This window comes from Hipposideros armiger, unplaced genomic scaffold (genome assembly GCF_001890085.2).
Source record: "Hipposideros armiger isolate ML-2016 unplaced genomic scaffold, ASM189008v1 scaffold_84, whole genome shotgun sequence".
In the NCBI taxonomy this organism is placed as follows: Eukaryota; Metazoa; Chordata; class Mammalia; order Chiroptera; family Hipposideridae; genus Hipposideros; species Hipposideros armiger.
Window position 1 is genome coordinate 2,930,010 of NW_017731434.1, and position 18,834 is coordinate 2,948,843.

Consider the following 18,834-nt stretch of genomic DNA (forward strand, 5'->3'; position numbering starts at 1 on the left):
CAGCTAAGATGGTGAACAACAGCTCGACCTGGAGCTGGGCTGCCGTGAGTGGCCTGCAATGGCGTAGGCTGCAATGGGGCTGCCGTGAGCTACCGTGAGTAGCTGGCAGCCAGCATGAGAGGCCGGCAGCTGGCATGAGCTGGCATGAGTGGCAGTCCAATGGCCAGCGAGCGACTGCCTCACCTGGGAAAAGCGCAATGATAATACCAACATGGGCCAGTGAAGCGACGTCCTCCACAACTGGTCTGAAGAACAAAAGGACAGCAACTTGTCTGTTCCCCTTCCCCAATTCCCCAATGCTGTTCCCCTCCCCCAGGTCCCCAATAAAATCTTAAAAAAAAAAGAGAGATCTTGAAATCTACTAATCTTATAAAAATATTAAAGGATTCACAAGAAGCCTTATAACTGAAATAGGGGACCCAGAGGTCTGGAATATGGATAAGAACATAGTGGGGAAAAAAGTGGACAATATATCTCTGTCAAGGCAAAGTAGTCATTGATATATAACACTTGAGTAAGTTGAAGTTTTTTAAAGCAGACATGGGTTTGTACTTTCTTCCCCCAGTTTTATAGAGATGTTACTGAATAGTCTTTACTCTTTAAGCTTCTACATAGCTGTCACTCCAAGACTTCCCTCCATCATCAATCTGGGGATTTCACTAGCATCTTACCCTGATGGATGAATCTCCTGTGCCCTGGAAAATATGCTTTCAGGCTTCTTGGTTTATTCTTTCATTCAATAAATCATACCTCTAGAAACTTCTTGAGAAAGAATGATTGGGAAAAAATATTTATTGAGACTTTGAATATCTTTCCTGAATCATGATATTTGAAGGATAATTGAGCAATGAATAGAATCTTAAACTGGAAATTATTTTCTCACATAATTTTAAAGACATCACTGCTTTCTTGTTTTATGTGTCATGTTGTTTCTTGATGACATTCTGACACTTGCTCTTTTGACTGTGGCTTTTTTTTTCATTCTGCAATTTTTTCGGGCCTTCCTTTTTATTTTTTAATTGTTCTAAAATTTCAAAATGACGTTTCTTGGTAAGGCATCTATTTGTTTCATAAGATTGAGCACTTAGTAAGTCACTGAGTTCTGGAAAGTTTTTCTTGTATTATTTAATATATCCTCCCTTCATTTTTTCTGTCCTCTTTTTCTAGTACTTTTATTAGTCAGATGTTGGACCTCATCAGTTATTGCCTAAAACTGTGAAGGGTCTGAAATTTTACCCTGCTTCCAAGGTAACAAGTTGACCTGGAACAGTTTCATAGGACTGGCATTTCAGAAGATATGAGACTCCTGGGTCAGAGACAAAGAACTTCATTACTCATGGCAGCATGAGTTTCATGTTTGTTCCAATTCTCCTTGCCCCCGCAAGTACCATGAGGACAATGCAGTGGCAGGCCTAGGGAGATGTATGCACAGACAAGGAGTCCTCAGCTTAGGAAATCCCAAATCTTTTATAAGAGGCTGCAACAAATCTGTCCAATCTTTGCCTTGAAAGAAGACATGATCTTGATTACACTGGACAACAAGCACATCTGCCCTTTGCTCCTGAGGGAGTCACTATCTCTATCTTTCAAGGCTGTTCACTATACAAACATCTACCGTGTTTCCCCCAAAATAAGACATAGCCAGAGAATAAGCCATAGCATGATTCCTCCAGGATATAGAGGGCACACACCCCTCACATGAGGGTTTTATGACCTATTTTAGGGAGAAGGGTGCCTTTTCCACAAACTCCTTCAGCTTACAATATTCAGTATGCCAAGGTGTCATATTTTGGCACCTAAAATCATGCAAGGGCTTATTTTCGGGCTAGGTCTTATTTTCGAGGAAACAGGGTATGACAAAATAATCCAGAACAAAAGCCTGTTAGTGCCCCTGCTCATAAGATGCAACTTTAGAATTATGAGAGGCTCTAGAACTGTCTACAAATAGTTATGCCTCCAATTTTCCTTCTCTTTGTCTTTGTGTCCCAACTTTTGAGAAATTTCCTCAACTTTGTCTTCAAAACTTTCTATTGCAATTTTTATTTCTATTTTCATAATTTTAATTCCCAAGAGCTATTTCTTGTTTTCTAAATGTTCATTTTTTGTATAGTATCCTGCTTGATAAACAAAATATTTTCTCATTTCTTTCTGAGGTGGCGGTGGATGTTGTTGCTGTTGGTGGTTGTTATGTTGATGATGATGATGATGCTGTTGATGTTTTCTTCTATTCCTGGTCATATCTGTATTTGCTAAGTTCCCTTTTTCCATTTGCTTATTTTGATCTTTGTCTTCCATAATGAAGACATTCCCTAAAAGTCTGATGATCCTTGGTTGTATCTCCGCAGTCAACAATGAGGAAATAAAGCACCGAACATAAGATCTTTATGCATTAGTAGCACTCATCAACCAGTGGGCTTCCCAGTGGGGTGAACAGACTGAGACTTGGCTATTAACCTGGGATCCTGCCAATGTCAAAATGTGCATTATTTGTTTATTAGGCTAGTATTTTCAGGGAGAAATTCTCCAATCATCTGGCTGATAGTATATAAGCGTGAATGACAGTGGTCTGAGAATTAAACAGGAGGAGGACGCTGCGAGTTCCTCTTTGCACATAACCTTTGAAATGCCTGGTGCCGGTGCCTGCTTTCCCAGGGTTCTGCAGTAAAAACTGGCTCATTCTTAGAGGACTCCCCCATGATGGAAGTTAGGGTTCAGCTTTTCCACTCTGCTAAGTTGTTTACCATTTGTTCAACTATTTTTCTTCTTCCAATTTTTGTTGCCTCTCATTTGCTATCCTCTTCTTCCATTTTCTTTGTCTTTTGGGGTTTATATGTTGTTATGTCTTTATTGTCCTTTTAGTGGAGTGTTTGAGGAAAGAGAATAAATATGTGTTCAATCAGCCATGTTTAAATAGCTCATAAACGTATTTACAAATTTTGGAACAAATTACCATATTGTCCTCAATTTGTACAGTTTGCATTCCTCTCTAGTAGTGTGTGTGCTTTGTCGTTACTGAGTATTACTACTTTTCATATCTTTGCTGCCTTTTTTAAATGATGCTTTATATGGTTGAAATGAACAATTCTGAGATTGTTAATAAATATTAACATGTTTTCATCAGTTTATTAGCCATTTCTAACTTTTAAGGCATCTCTGTACAAGTTCTTTGCTTCTTTCCATTGGAATGTTAGGTTTTTTGTGCTTATCATTTTGTGAAAGCTTTTTATATATGAAGATTTTAATTCTGTGAGGAAAATATTATTCCACTTTGATATTGCCTTTTCATTTTGATGTACATAGTCTTACATTTTTTACAAAGTCAAATATATTGATTTTCCTTTGTAGTTTCTGCCATTATTTCCATGCTTAGAAAGTCCTTACACACAAATATTTACCAATACACTTTCCAAATTGTTTTGATATTTTCCCTTTGTTTGCATTCATCTATAATCCAATTAGAATTTACTTTTTCTATGTATTATAAAGCAAGAATCTAGTCTTTCATTTCGAATACTTAATTGTCTCAGCATCATTTGTTGAATAATCCTTTAATTTCCCACTGATCTGTGATGTGACCTTTACCATTTATATAATCCATATACATACTGGGGTTTCTAGGCTAGCTAGGTGATCTATCTAATCTGCTCAGACCTATTCTGCACATAAGACCTACATTTTTGTATCAGTGCCATTTTGTATACCTAACCAGTACAGGCTGAAATATTTCAATATCTGCCAGAGCCTGACACAAAGTTTAAAAAAAATAAAACACATGCCTAACTAGAAGATACTAAAGAAAAAGTGTTATGTTAATAACAGCTAAATTATACATATTCATTCATGACTGACCTTTTCATCGTTCAGTACATTTCTAAAATATTTAACATCAAAAGAAGGTAACATCTCTATTTGAGACTACTCTTAATATACCAGGGGTGCCAAAAAAACGTATACACATGACTTGTATTCATCTTTGTTATCAGTACATATTATTACAATTTTAATACAGTTTTTCCTTTTTTAAAATGTGTATACATTTTTTGGCACCCTGTGTATATTTTTAACTACGTACAAACTTCGCTTTTTAACAGACTCTTGTGTCTTATTATTTTTTAAATACCTAGTTGTCATTATTTTATAATTTAATAAACTCTACATGTTACTAATCAAATTTTATGTTTACAAATTAAATTTAAATGAACCTCCTGTCTTAAAAAAAAGTTATCTCACCCACCTGCATGCAACTCTTTATACAAAGAAGAAAAAATGCCAAGTTTCCTTATAAGTACCATAGTTTAGTTACATATGTCAAATCTTAATCCTAAATTTAACCTATTTTAAAAAAGTGGCTTAATTTAATTTAATTGTATTATTTTTTTAAGGATTTTATTGGGGAATTGGGGGAGGGGAACAGACAAGTTACTGTCCTTTTGTTCTTCAGTCTAGTTGTGGAGGACATTGCTTCACTGGCCCAAGTTGGCACCATCATTGCGCTCTTCCCANTTTTGTTCTTCAGTCTAGTTGTGGAGGACATTGCTTCACTGGCCCAAGTTGGCACCATCATTGCGCTCTTCCCAGGTGAGGCAGATCAGTCTCCGGCTTCTGGACGGCTGCTCACTGCGGCTACTGGCCGCTCATGCTGGCTGCTGGATACACACGGTAGCCCATGGCAACCCACTGCCACAGCGGCTGCAGCCTAGCCATTGCTAGCGACTCCCAGCAGCCCAGCTCCAGGTTGAGCCGCTGCTCAGCATCTTAGCTGTAGAGGGCAGTGTCACTGGCCCTCATATGTGGGATCTGAACCGGGGCTCTGATGCTCACAGCTGGCACTCCCAAGCCAACTCTTAACCAACACACCATTAGGCCAGCCCCCAAAAGTGGTTTAATTTTAAAATTAACAAGAAGTAAATGTAAAATTACTTAAAAGGAAAACTTTTCCACTTCTCTCCATACTGGTGTCTCAGTAAGATATCTGCCTGTATCTGTACCTGTACCTGCCTTCCTAGTAAACAGATTAAAAGAAAAAATAATCACCTTTAAAGAGAAATTACCAACATAAGCAAGCTAGGTTAACCAAACTACTTTCTTTGTATACATTTTTCTATTTTTTCATTATATTTTAAATCCTAACAAACTCCATAAACCCTTAAAAGAATTAGTTGTACTTGCATATTTAGTAATGCCCCTTACATTAGTAATTGCATTTTATACTTTCCCATGATTTGTACTTTATTTTGTTGCAGGACCACTAGGTTGCCTAAAATGTTAATGAATCCTATCATTTGCATACCTACTCAAAAACATTTAAGAAATACTACCATTTTGGCTATGAAGGAACCTGAGTATCATAAGTAGGTTTGTCAACAAGCTTTTTGTGACCTTTAGAGATTTCTTAATTCTTTTCCATTCTTAGTCAGCATGTCAAAGACCCCTTAATTCAACAATCCGTGATCACTGTACTTATCCAGAATGTATCAGACACTGAATTTAATTCACTTTCCAATGAAAATACTAACAAATTCACTAACACTTGGGAAGAATTCATATAACTTTCACTTACAGGAATGAAATAGAAGAAAATATGAGGGAATGGGGCAAGAAAGAAAAGTGAGAAAGTCAGAAGACAGAAGAGGAAGGAAATAGAGATGGAAGGGCAACAAATGAGGGACTACTCTTTCCCATTACCTGCTCTGTTCTCTTCCTCTAACATTGCTCGAGCTGTGCAATCATGTGGAGAGATGATATGTTAAGTATTAACGGGTGTGCTCTGCACACCAGCTAGTTCAGTAATGACCAGAAGAGGTAGATGCCTATCCCAAACCATACAATGTAACAGTGTATTTCAGTAGAGAAACACCTTGAATGTCTGAGTTCCAGGAAGCCACGTCAACTACCCCTTATTACCTAAGCTATGATGACTCCACCATCCTAGGAAGGAGTGGAAGAGAGAGAAAATGCTGAGTGTGAGTTTCTTGATTAATTTTTCTACCACTAGGCAAAAACTGGAGGAGGAAAAGTTAGTTGGTAAGAAAATAAGTCCAATTATACAAAAATATGGAAAAACACATATTTGCTCTACTGAATTGTGGCTTCTGAAAAATCATACACACTATATCAACTATGCTAAGGGCCATTCACTTTGTTCCCAATTGGTTGTGGCCACAAGTAAGGCTAAAATACATGTAAATATCATTGTACTGAGATGATTATATACAAGTACTTCTATTTATATATTAGTAGTTCGTGCTAGAGTCCCATGAGTGGAACTACTGAGTTGAAGGGCATGTATATGTATATGTATGTATGTATGTTTGTATATATGTATGTGTGTGTGTTTATATAAATTAAATATTGAAGAGATGTTGCAAGATGGCATTCTAAAAAGGTAAAAATAATTCAGATATCTACCAACCAGGTATACAAGTACCTTCTTCCTAGCATCTCTACCATGAATAGATGATTTTAATTTTTAAAATATCTTCATTGAGATATAATTCATATACCATAAAATTCACCTTTTAAAGTGTACAATTCAATGGTTCTAGTATATTCACAGAGCTATGTAGTGATCACCACTAAGTTTTCATTACTCCAAAAACAGGAACCTTGTACCCATTTAGAAGTTGGTCCCATTCCCCCATTCATCTCAGTCCTAGGCAACCACTAATCTACTTTCTGTCTCTATAGTTTTGTCTATTTTGGACATTTCATATAAATGTGGTCTTTTTTGACTGGCTTCTTTTAACGTACCGTTTTCAAGGTCATCCATGTTGTTGCAAGTATCAGTGCTTCATTCCCTTTTGTCACCAAATAATAGTCCCCTGGATGGATATACTGCATTGTATTTATCCATTCATCAGTTGATGCACATTTGGGTTGTTTTCAATTATTGGTTCCTATGAATAATGCTGATATGATCATTCATGTACAGGTTTTTGTGTGGATGCAAGATTTTATAACCTAAGATACAATCATTGGGTCATATGGATTCTATCTGTTTAACCTTTTGAGGAACTGCCAAACTGTTTTCCAAAGTGTGGTTTTAATTTTTGCCAGTTTGATGGGTATAAAATAATCTCACTAAATTTGTAATGTGCACTTCCTTACTGAGTTTGAGGCTCTTTTCTTTCATTTATTGACTATTCACATTTGTTTTTTTCTGAAATGCTTTTCATATCTTTTGTCTTTTTTTCTACTAAGTTGTTTTTTTATGAACTTTTTATAAACTTCTAAGAGTTCTCTGCATATTTTAGATATTAACCAATTTACTGTTGTTTTCTTTGTAAACATTTAATCTTGATTCTAACATTAGTCTTTTATTGTTGTATCTTGTGTGATATAAAACATTCCATTTTTATGGAGCTAAACATTTTTTTTTTAAGATTTTATTGGGGAATTGGGGGAGAGGAATAGCGTTGGGGAATCGGGGAAGGGAAACAGACAAGTTGCTGTCCTTTTGTTCTTCAGTCTAGTTGTGGAGGAGGTTGCTTCACTGGCCCATGTTGGTATTATAATTGTGCTCTTCCCAGGTGAGGCAGTCGCTCACTGGCCATTGGACAGCAGCTCACGCCAGCTGCCGGCCAGCCCCACTGCAGCCTACACCGTCGCTGGCAACTCACGACAGCCTAACTCCAGGTTGAGCTGTTCACCATCTTAGCTATAGAGGGCACTGTCACTGGCCCGCATGGGGATCCGAACCGGGGCCCTGCTGCTCAGAGCTGGCATCCCAAGACAACTCCTAACCAACGTGCCACTGAGCCGGCCCTAAACATATATTCTTGATTTTTGTGCTCATTAAGTTCTTCCCTACTCCAAATTATAAATGAAGTTGTCTAAATTTTAAGATGTTCCTCCCTACTTCCAAACTATAAATACAGTTGCCTAAATTTTCTTCTAAAATTTTTATTCACTTATTTTATTTAAATCTTTAATCTATAAAAAAATTTATTTCATATATAGTATGACATGGGAGTTCAACCCTTTTCCTACTGAAATATCTTCTTAATCATATTTTAATCAAATTTAATCAAGTATAATAATTGATCATATTTGATCAAATATAGTACTTTTTTCTCTGGATTCTCTATTCTAGTGTCTTGCAAGCCACAGGTCAGAACTATTTGTTGCTTTTGAAATCAATGTAGCAGGCTGTTTTTTTTTAAATATAAAGTAGAAAAAGAACAGAACAGTGTATATATGTAATGAGGAAAAATATATCGTGAAACTTTTATTTTTATTTTCCACACACATACATCATGCATCATTATGTATATAAAATGTATTTCTTATTTTGAATTACAGTAAATAAAACTGGAAATCTACTCTTCCATTGTGATCCATTAATCTACTTACTGGTCTATTCCTTTGTTTATCTTTACTAAATAGAATACTTACTAATTATAGCGGCTGTGTTCTGATATCTGGTTAGGCAAGTGTATCTCTCTTTTACATATTTTCTTTGGCTATTATTGGATATTTGGATATGTGGTCATTTTCCTCTATTTTTTTTTTAAAGATTTTTATTGGGGAATTGGGGAATGGGAACAGCACTGGGGAATTGGGGGAAGGGGAACAGACAAGTTGCTGTCCTTTTGTTCTTCAGTCTAGTTGTGGAGGACGTTGCTTCACTGGCCCAAGTTGGCACCATCATTGCGCTCTTCCCGGGCGAGGCAGATCAGTCTCTGGCTTCTGAGGCTGCTGGCCGCTCATGCTGGCTGCTGGCTACACACGGTAGCCCATGGCAACCCACTGTAGCAGGGGCTGCAGCCTAGCCATCACTGGCGACTCACGGGCAGCCCAGCTCCAGGTTGAGCTGTTGTTCAGCATCTTAGCTGCAGAGGGCAGTGTCACTGGCCCTCATATGTGGGATTAGAATGGGGGCCCTGCTGCTCAGAGCTGGCGTCCCAAGCCAGCTCTTAACCAACGCGCCACTTGGCTGGCCCTCCCCTATTATTATTATTTTTAAAAAAACCTGTTTCCATTCCAATTAGAACTGCTAGTTTAGGAAAAAGTATATTTTTATATTAAGTTCCTGGCCCATTAAATATTTGGTATGTCTTTCTGTTTATGAAACATGGTATGTTTCCATGATTCTTATAATACAGGCCCTATGGTTTATCAGTTAAATTTACTCCTAAGTATTTTATAGTTCTTTTCACTGTTTGAAAGAAAAACGTTCCCATTTCCATTTTGTGTGCTTATTGCAAATATAGACAAACTATCACTTTTACTTATCTTATATCTGGCTATCTCACCAGAGATAATTCTAGAATTATTCTATTATTATTAATAAATAATAGAATTTATTAATTCTATTATTTGTAACTTGAGTCTCTTGGGTTTCCTAGATGTACAATCATATTTGTTAGGACCCCTAAAAAATGGTAAATAATTTGGCAGTATGAAATGGCAATACTGAGAATCTGGCCTAGCTCCTGATTATAAAATGCAGTTTGAGTAACATACATAAGAAATTAATTACTCAAATGACTAAGGGCCATTTCTCTCTTGTTTCTCAAGCAGCCCCTGGTCCTGTTCCTCCTCTCCTGGAGCTTCTAAACTGTGCTACCTGTGATGAGAGGCATGGGCTTCTGACATCTAGGTAGTAGGGAAAAGAGGTACTCTTGGCTCTCTGTACCACTAAAAATACATACCCAGCCATTCAGATATATGCATCTATGGCGTAAGTCAAGATGCTGAAAGGAATATCAAGAAATCAAGAATATCCAGGAACACAATCAAATGGGAGATAGAAACTGTGTATAAATAACACTATTTCGAGTAGAAATGATAATGCTCCAAAATAGGCATAGATAAAACATGATTCAAGGTTAGAGGAAAAATAGTTACTTACAGTATAAAAATAGTTATACGTGGAGGTTAGATATGTACCACAATAATACTGTTATTTAGGTATATTACAGATTAAAAAGCTTTTGTGGGATCGGCTGAACCTAATTATCACATGTATTACTATTCTTTTAAGGAAAAATACTGCTTTCAAATAATCTACTTATAAGTGAACTTTTCGCAGCACTGCTCATGCTTCTTAAAGACCACTTTGCAGACAATGGTCCAGTCCCAGAGTTGTAGTACTGTCAGTAAAGGAAGTAACGAGAGGAACAGATAAGAGTCTGCTTTAACAACGACCTTTTCTGATCAACCTCTGAGAACAGAATTAATGTTATTCAATAAAAAATAAATAAATCCCTATCATGCAAATTTCTTAAAAATTGAAATTTTATACATCCAGGTACTACAGAATGCTAATTATAATGGTCATAATTCAGTGTTTAAATTAATACAGCTTTTAATACTGCCCAAAATATCATACTAAAAATTTTCAGCAAGGTAAAAAATATTCATCTTTGAATTCAGATAGTGTATTACAGCAAAATGCAGCTGTTACATAAACTGTAGTTTTTTGGCTCATTCCTGCTATAAAAATATGACTGACATTTCCTCTGGTCAACCATCTTAAAGGTTAATTCTGGTTTCCTGTTGCAGATTTTATTCTAGGTGAGCCATTCTGGGCAGATTCTATTTACCTATGCTGAACAAACCACAAACTGTTTCACTGCTCACTCTTACTGTTAAGAACATATTGACTTGCTGCCTGCTCTGCTGTTTAACTCATTTATGCTGGGACTGAGGCATGAACACAGAATTTTAAATGTGACATTTGCAGGCTGTTAGGTCATTTAGGCTCTGTCAACACTAGGGAATTCCTGACATATACACTGGACCTGATTACCAAGCATAGATAAGCTTCCAAAAGAGGCAAATTTCTGACCATTATTTGTAACTTCTCATAGAATTTTCATAGTAAAATTTAATGTCAATGTAAAGATCTGTGGAGCCAACATTTTCAAGTAAAAGCCTGTTTCTTCTAATAAGCGCAAACTGGCACTTATTCTAATCAACCTGTATCAGCTAAATAAAAATTCTTTTGATGGACAAAGACATATTGAAAGATTAATAATAACTATACTTCATTAAAATTTTGAGAAATTCGACCTTTAAGAATTCAAATATTTCCCATAATCTACAGATTCTGAAAAATCTGGTAGATTTGAAGGCTGTAACTCTTGTCAACACACCACTTAAAATTCTAAGATTCTGGCCTAGCAGGGCAGACTTTATATGCTGTCAAAATCACAGTATAAAATCTAAGTTTATATACTTACTACACTGCCTTCTCTAAGATTATAGTTATGTAGAATATCGGATGATAGAGTCATTATAACTGGAAATGAAAAAATTGCCTACATGACATTTAGAATTAACACTTTACAAGAGTTGATAATGGGGTGGGGTGGAAGTAGGGAAAGGATGTTTTCTCATTTTAGCTACTAAAAAAATTATACCAAATGATATTTTTCCAGCTCTTTTTTCTTGTCACAAACAAATACTATATACAATGGTTCAAATGAAAGTTTTCTGAAATTAAGTCTTGTTGTTAAGACACAGAAGATAATTCTGATTTTACCCTGTATTTTATATATGAGTAAGTAACAGCAATAGCCTTTTAATGTTGTGCTTTGAATGAGACTTCCAACTGTAATAGGTGGTGGAGTATAAGCGGGGATGGACGACCTAGAATGCCTTTCAGCTACAGCACGTTGATTCTGAAAAATCTAACACAAGCAATTACTTTACGGAGATTAAAAATTTTGTTTCTTTCAAAAGAGTAAAATAGAAAGCAAACCTGGTGTATTATCTGAGCTACAGGAAGTTGTTCAGCGTATTTCAGTGGTTCCATTAGACCCCCATCCATCCGGTCTTCCTTATAGCTGGAAAAAAAGGAATTAAAAAAATACAAAGCTAAGGTCAATACTATTTTTAAGTATGGCAAATATTTAAATAGGCCAAATATGAAATACATTAAAATATTTATTTAATGTTTTTGAAATAATCAGTATTTATCAATAATCTATGAAAAACCACCTAATGATCCTTTTTAAATGGCGTGACTATAAACGCATTCAGACTGCATTTAATTACTATGAATAAGATTAGCTAACATCACCTACTATTCTTAGGTCCTGTCTTTCACTCTAAGACTTAAAAATGCTGAAGAATACCCTGTTCATAGGATCTGCTATTTATCATAGTATTTAAAGGTCTTCAAAACCTGTGCTCCAACCACATTCAAGCTTCGTCTCTAGCAATTCCTTCTCTATGCATCAGGCTGTTCAGCCATATCTGACTACTACGAGTCTTGGGCCAATGGGCCCCGCAGCTCCATGACTCTGATTTGCTCCATTCTGTTTTCTGTTTGGCCCACCCACCAATTCCTTGTATACTCTTCTTTCAAATACAACAATTTATTTAGACCCATCTAGGCACATTTTTTACCTCCATGAAGACAAAAACCATGTCTTATTCTTTGTAATATCCAATGTTTACCATATAATAATAACTCAATAAATGTTTGCTGAATGAATATATGAATAAAATGAACATAGCAATAATTCTCTCAGAAAATATTTTATATGGAAAAGACATTCTTTAATATCTACATTTACAATGAGATGCACAGTTGACATAATACATTCCTATTACAGTGTAAAATAGTAAAATGCAGAATAGGAATAAAAATAAAATCTCCCCAAATGAAGAGAATCAGAAAAAAAGGTTTAAAAAAATGATTAATCCTTTTCAAAATAGCAAATAAACATGGTATTAAAAAAAAAGACCTAAACATATTCAAACTTCTTTATCTTTTTTCTCTGTAAATTACACATTAACTTATTAACTTAAAAATTAAATTTTTCATTCAAAATCTTGAATTATCTTGACAAATAAACAAGACTAGTCTAAGTCTGTAGGACAGAAGGAAAACAGATATATTGAATAATATCAACATTCAAAGGTTTTGTGCTTCAAAGGACGCTATCAAGGAAGTATGGAAATTCAGGCCTCCTTTTATTTCTGAAAAGTTTTCTTATTATAATTTGAAATATTATTTCTGTTCATGTTCCATTTGTTTTTCTAGTTCAAGTTCTTGAATTAAATATATTGGATTTTCTCTATCACTTTCTCTCTGATCCTTTTATCTCTTTCTGTTTCATTTTATTGACCCGTTTCCTTTCTATTCTTTTTCTTTTACTGCACTTTTGGTAATATCTTATCTTCCTTTGGGTAGCTTGTAACTTACTTTTCACTTCCGAATGATTTTTGCCTTTTTCCAGCAATTTCTTTCTAGAATTCATCAGCTCCTGTTTCATTCATCTTCCTGTTAGTTTGTTCATTTCAATTGTTTAGAATGTCTGATTTATGGTGTTGTTTCAATAATGTAATTGCTTGTTTAATATAGGTTATTCATATTTGAGTGTTGTGTTTCAGTTTTCCTGTTTTGTGGTTTTTCTTTTTCTTTTTCCTTTCATTCTCTCTTTCATAACTTTGTATGGATACTTCCTTCTTTTTCTGTTGAAGATTTTATATACACACACACACACACACACACACACACACACACACACACACACACACATATATATATATATATATATTTTTTTTTTCCCCAGGATCAGCAATAGCAAGTTATCTTGTGATGGGAGGAAGAAGGGAAAAAATTTGGCTTATTAGGTTTCTCAGTTCAAGAGCACCCTCCTCTGTGGCTACACTGGAGTGTAGTTTCTTCAATTAAATGGTACTTTTTGTGGTAGTAGAACTTGTCTCCTTTTTCCCCATTTATCTTATTTCCTTTGGACTCTATATTCAGCTGCTTCTTTCTTTCCCTTCACTACCAAGCCTCCAAGGAACAACCTCCTCCTCTCCTTGCAAGGTACCTCCTATTCTCTCAAAATTAGCACTTTCCCAAGGTTGTCATCTAAGGTCACCTACATTTTCTAAGCCCAATCTCTCAGATTCTCACATGGCTCTGATCAAGTAGTCCATGCTTATATTAATAGTATAATTCAGAAACTAAGAAAACTACAAATACTAATTTCAATGTATATATGGCTGTCACCCTAAGGGAATCTGGAATGTTCTCTCGTGAAATGGTAAAGTGCCTCTTTCTTAAAACCATTCATTATTGTTTTTTAACATTTGAGTCCCTAAAAGGAAAGACTTCGTGTATTATCTCTTTTCAAGATCCTTCACTAAGAAGATCTACTTTATCAAGTAAGTAATTTCTACATGGAAAAAGACATGTATTCCGTTTCTTACTTTACTATTTTTTTTAACTGTGTTTTTGTAAAGGGCCAGCAGAGTGGCTCAGTTGGTTAAGAGCTTGTTCGAGTGCAAGCTCTGAGCAACAGCAGTTGGAGTCCTGACCCAAGCTGAGCTGCCGCTGAGCTGCCAACAGGTGGCAGGATGGCTCAGCTTAAAAAAAATAAAAAATAAAAATAAATAAATAAACAAACTGTGTTTTTGTAGAAAACAATAATGAATTCAACTTGTCTATACTATAAAGGATTTTGGATTTAATACAGTGATGCTACCATCTCAAATCAAAACACACGTGAAATATTGTCCAAATCCTCTGCATAAGTAAATAGAACACTTGCTGGCAAGATCCTGAATTCTATGAAGCTAGTCTTGATAAATCCTCATCTCTTTTGTTTTCTTTTACTTTCATAGATGCCCAGTGCCCTCAAAAATCTTTTTCATCTGTGCTATCTCAGCACTCCTGAAATAACACTGTAAAATTACTGACTGTGCCCATATGTAAGGCCATCTCTGATTCAGAAAGATGTGAACTTTTTATTCTACATTGCGACACTGATATTCGGTTATTCATGTATAAAATAGCATAGCTTATTGTGTGCAGAAGGCCAAAGCAACTTTTCAAACATCAGAAATATACCCAACAAAAAGAACAGAAAACCAAAGACAGTGTGCTGTATGCCAAATACAAACTAAACATTAAGAAGATCATTAAACAGTTCAAGACACATCATCTAGGGTAATCCAAAACCACTAAGAAAAAATTCTCTAAACATATCAAAAACAAAAACAGTAAGCCATTTTAGTGTAACCTCTTAAACATAACTGCTCAAAAGTTAGTGTAACCTCTTTAAACACAATAGCTCAAAAGAATTGCTTGAAACAAAAAGTACATAGAAAAATGAAATTAACTTAATTCAATCTTGTTGGAAAAAAAAAAAGGATAGAAAAGTTTCCACTCCTAAACTTCATTTTAAAAAATGCCCAAGCATTCATATAAGTGACAACACATACTGTTGTGCAAGATATACTTGACAAACATGTGGCCCTGTGACATTCTTGCAAGCTTAAAGATACTCGAAGGGATAAAAGAATTCAATTTTCTTGGTCAATAGAGACAAACACAGAATTCGATTACAACTTCAAGAGGCACTGAAGATTATTTTTGTGCAGATAGATGTTATAGCAATGAGACGACAATCTAATGCATCATCTTCCTTGAGATGAATCCCCCTCCTAAACTCACAGCATAACCATTCTTCTAATCATGAAACTAAACACTTGTGAGACAAGATATTAACACATAACCTTGGCTATTACCTACTTTGAAGAAGCACAAGGAAGTTGATAAGCCAGGACAAAGAGACATAATTTGAGGTAGAGAACAGAAAGTTAACTACCCAGAGAATGAAGGTAACATTAATTTATGGCCCAGCTGTTGAAATGCATCTTATTTACACTGTCAGGTTGCCGTGTGGCATGAAAACATACTAGTTAAAAAAGAATACCTCCCAAGCAACCCAGTAAAGCAGTTATAACCAAATCCCAGAAAATCCAGCTCTAGTTCTCAATGAGGGACGTTATTTATTTTTTCAAAGTAGGGAAAAAGTCGTTTATTAGAAGAGGTATAGTATATTTCAAAGAAATAGAAGTAGGCCCAAGCAGTAGAGAATGACTCAAGGGTCCATTACTAGAAGAGAAATTACATCGCCAAGAGTTTGGAGTGGGCCATGTGCAAAGGGGAGGCTTTTTTTTTTTTTTAAAGATTTTTATTGGGGAATTGGGGGGATGGGAACAGTGCTGGGGGATTGGGGAAGGGGAACAGACAAGTTGCTGTCGTTTTGTTCTTCAATCTAGTTGTGGAGGACGTCGCTTCACTTGCCCAAGTTGGCACCATCATTGCGCTCTTCCCTGGAGAGGCAGATCAGTCGCCGGCTTCTGGACGGCCGCTCACTGCGGCTGCTGGCCGCTCACGCTGGCTGCTGGCCACACATGGTAGCCCATGGCAACCCACTGACACAGGGACTGCAGCCTACGCCGTCGCCAGCGACTCCCGGCAGCCCAGCTCCAGGTTGAGCTGTTGTTCAGCATCTTAGCTGTGGAGGGCAGTGTTCACTGGCCCTCATATGCGGGATCCGAACCGGGGCCCTCTGGCATCCCAAGCGAGTTCTTAACCATCGCGCCATTCGGCAGGCCCTTTTTTTTTTTTTTTTTTTTTTTTTTAGGCTTAAACGGAGGAATGGGGTGAAGCAAGGAAGAAGCGGTCAAAAGGGCTCAATGAAGGATTTTAGAAGTAACCTCTTGTCTGGTAGAAGTTGTACGCAAGCTTTCCAAAAGTTCACAGTACCAGCGAACTTGTGCGCAGAAGGAATCATCTTTGTAGAGTTAAAGGCAATTCTAAAATAACAGTGGTGGGAGGTGGGCAGAGAAAAACCTGTGGAAATTATTGAGCACTTATCCTGCACTAGGCACTCTACTAGGTACATATAACTAAAGTTATATGTGTATTGTTCTAGTCATTTTATTTGCTTTCACATACATAGCTACATGAAAAATAGGTAGAATGTCCATAAATAGTGTCGTAAATAAATTATATTCTATGTATAATTCTGCCACTTACCTTTCTCATTTAATGTTTTTAAGATCCAGGCATGTCACTATGATTATCAATTCTAGTTCATTACTGTAAATAGCTCTATGTATAATATGAAAATGTCCCATTTCATTTAGATATTCCAATATTGATGGGCATCTGCTTCCAGTTAATTATTAGAAATAATGTTACAGTACATAACCTTCCAGTCCACTTCATCTACATGTGCACAACAGCGGCAAACTAGAACCCACAGGCCAAATCTAGCCTCTCACCTCTTTCTGTCCATCCAATGAGATACGAATGGTTTTCATATTTTTTTTAATGGCTGAAAAAATAAATCAAAAGGAGAATAATATTGCATGACCAATGAAAGTTATACAAAATTCAATTTTAGTGTCTGTAAATAAACTTTTATTTGTACCCAGCAATTCGTTTGTTAATGTGTTGTCTATGACTGCTTTTGCACTAAATATGTGCAACCAAGACCATTGACCTACAAAGGCTAAAATATTTACTGTATGGCTGTTTATATAAAAAGCTTGCCAACCCTTGAGCTAGAGTAATTATTTAGATGTGAATGTGCTGGATCATAACTTATGCACATTTTAAATATTGCTAGAAAACATCAAATTGCTATCCAAAGGGGCTGTATCAATTTACACTGCCACCAAAAATATGTAAATTCCCATTTCTGTCCATCATCACCACTTAATTTTCTACAAGAAACAGGCTCTCATTGTTTTCATTTCTATTTCCCTTTTAAAAACATATTTATATGGTCACTGGACATGAGTCTTTCCTCTTTTCCAAACTATATTTCCTTTGGTCATTTTTCTATTGTGTTATCTTTTCTTTTTCTTTTTAAACCAATGTGCAGTGTTACACAAATAATCTGGAGAGAAATTCTTTGACATACATGTTGCATATAATTTCACCCAGACTTTTTCTTAACTTTGATTTTTTTTTTTTGCTATGTATGATATTTTTAATTTTGTTGCAGTCAACTTTTTCAATCTTTTATTTGATATTTTTTGGGTAGCATGACATCTTTTCCTACTCCTATTCCTCTATTTTTATTAAGCTGGTAGATTCTCTTAGATTTTCTACTACATGGTCTGTTAAAAAAAAAAAACAGGGAAAGTTTGCCTTTCTTATTCATATACCTTCTATTCTTTCCCTCGTCTTCTTTCATTAGTTGGGACTTGTCGTGCAATGATGAATAGATGGAATTAGAGCAGGCATCGTTATCTTTTCTTTCATTGAGATGCTTCTAAAGATTCAACCCTAAAGTATAATATTTGCTACTGGCTTTAGATACATGGCCTTGATTAAGTCAAGGCAGTTCCCTTTTATTTCTAGTTGGCTAAGCCCTGTTGCTTTTTCTCATCGTTAATGATTGATGAATTTTAATCAAATGCTTTCTCCACTATACAGAAACAATTACAAAATATTTCTTATTTAATGTAATGATATGATAAAATACATTAATATATTTTCTAATCCTAAATCATTCTTGCAATTTTAAGATAACTGCTCTTTGGTCTTGAAGTATTTTTATTTATACATTACTGTATTTGAATTTTATTTAAGATTTGTACACCTGTGATCATAAGTGAGGTTGGCTATATATTTTTTTCATACTCTCCTTGTGTAGTTTTGGTTTCAGAATTAACTGAATAACTAGGTCCACGTCAAATGAGTTACATAGCATGCTTTCTTTTTTAATTCTGTTCATACCAAACGTGAGTTTGGTAAACATCACAAGTAGAAATCATCTAAGCCACTGTTTGCTGGTAGTTTGTTGGGAGAGCGTACATATTTTTTTGATTGAAAAAACTAGCAAGTATTTTTTTATTTGACAGCTTAATATTTCTTTTAGTACTTTTTGCCTAAATCTCCTCTAAGTATTACTTTAGCCACAATCCAAGTAGTTTTTGTGCCTTTCTATGGAAGATGTCTCATGTAAACAGCACATTTTGGGGTTTTGTTTTAATTTGGTATGACCACCTGAGTCTTTCAAAAGGTTTTTGGTACACTTATGTTTAATTTGATAACTGATATGG

The 18,834-nt window shown here is 35.6% G+C and overlaps 1 protein-coding gene across 1 annotated transcript in view; it reads right to left on the reverse strand.

The window, feature by feature from the left end:
* PIGK (phosphatidylinositol glycan anchor biosynthesis class K) overlaps positions 1-18,834 on the reverse strand; it is a 116,158-nt gene that overhangs the window by 38,267 nt on the left and 59,057 nt on the right. Inside the window, exon 10 of the mRNA XM_019644047.1 lies at positions 11,708-11,792. Within this exon, the coding sequence (XP_019499592.1) occupies positions 11,708-11,792 (85 nt within the window). The remainder of the gene's footprint in view (positions 1-11,707; positions 11,793-18,834) is intronic.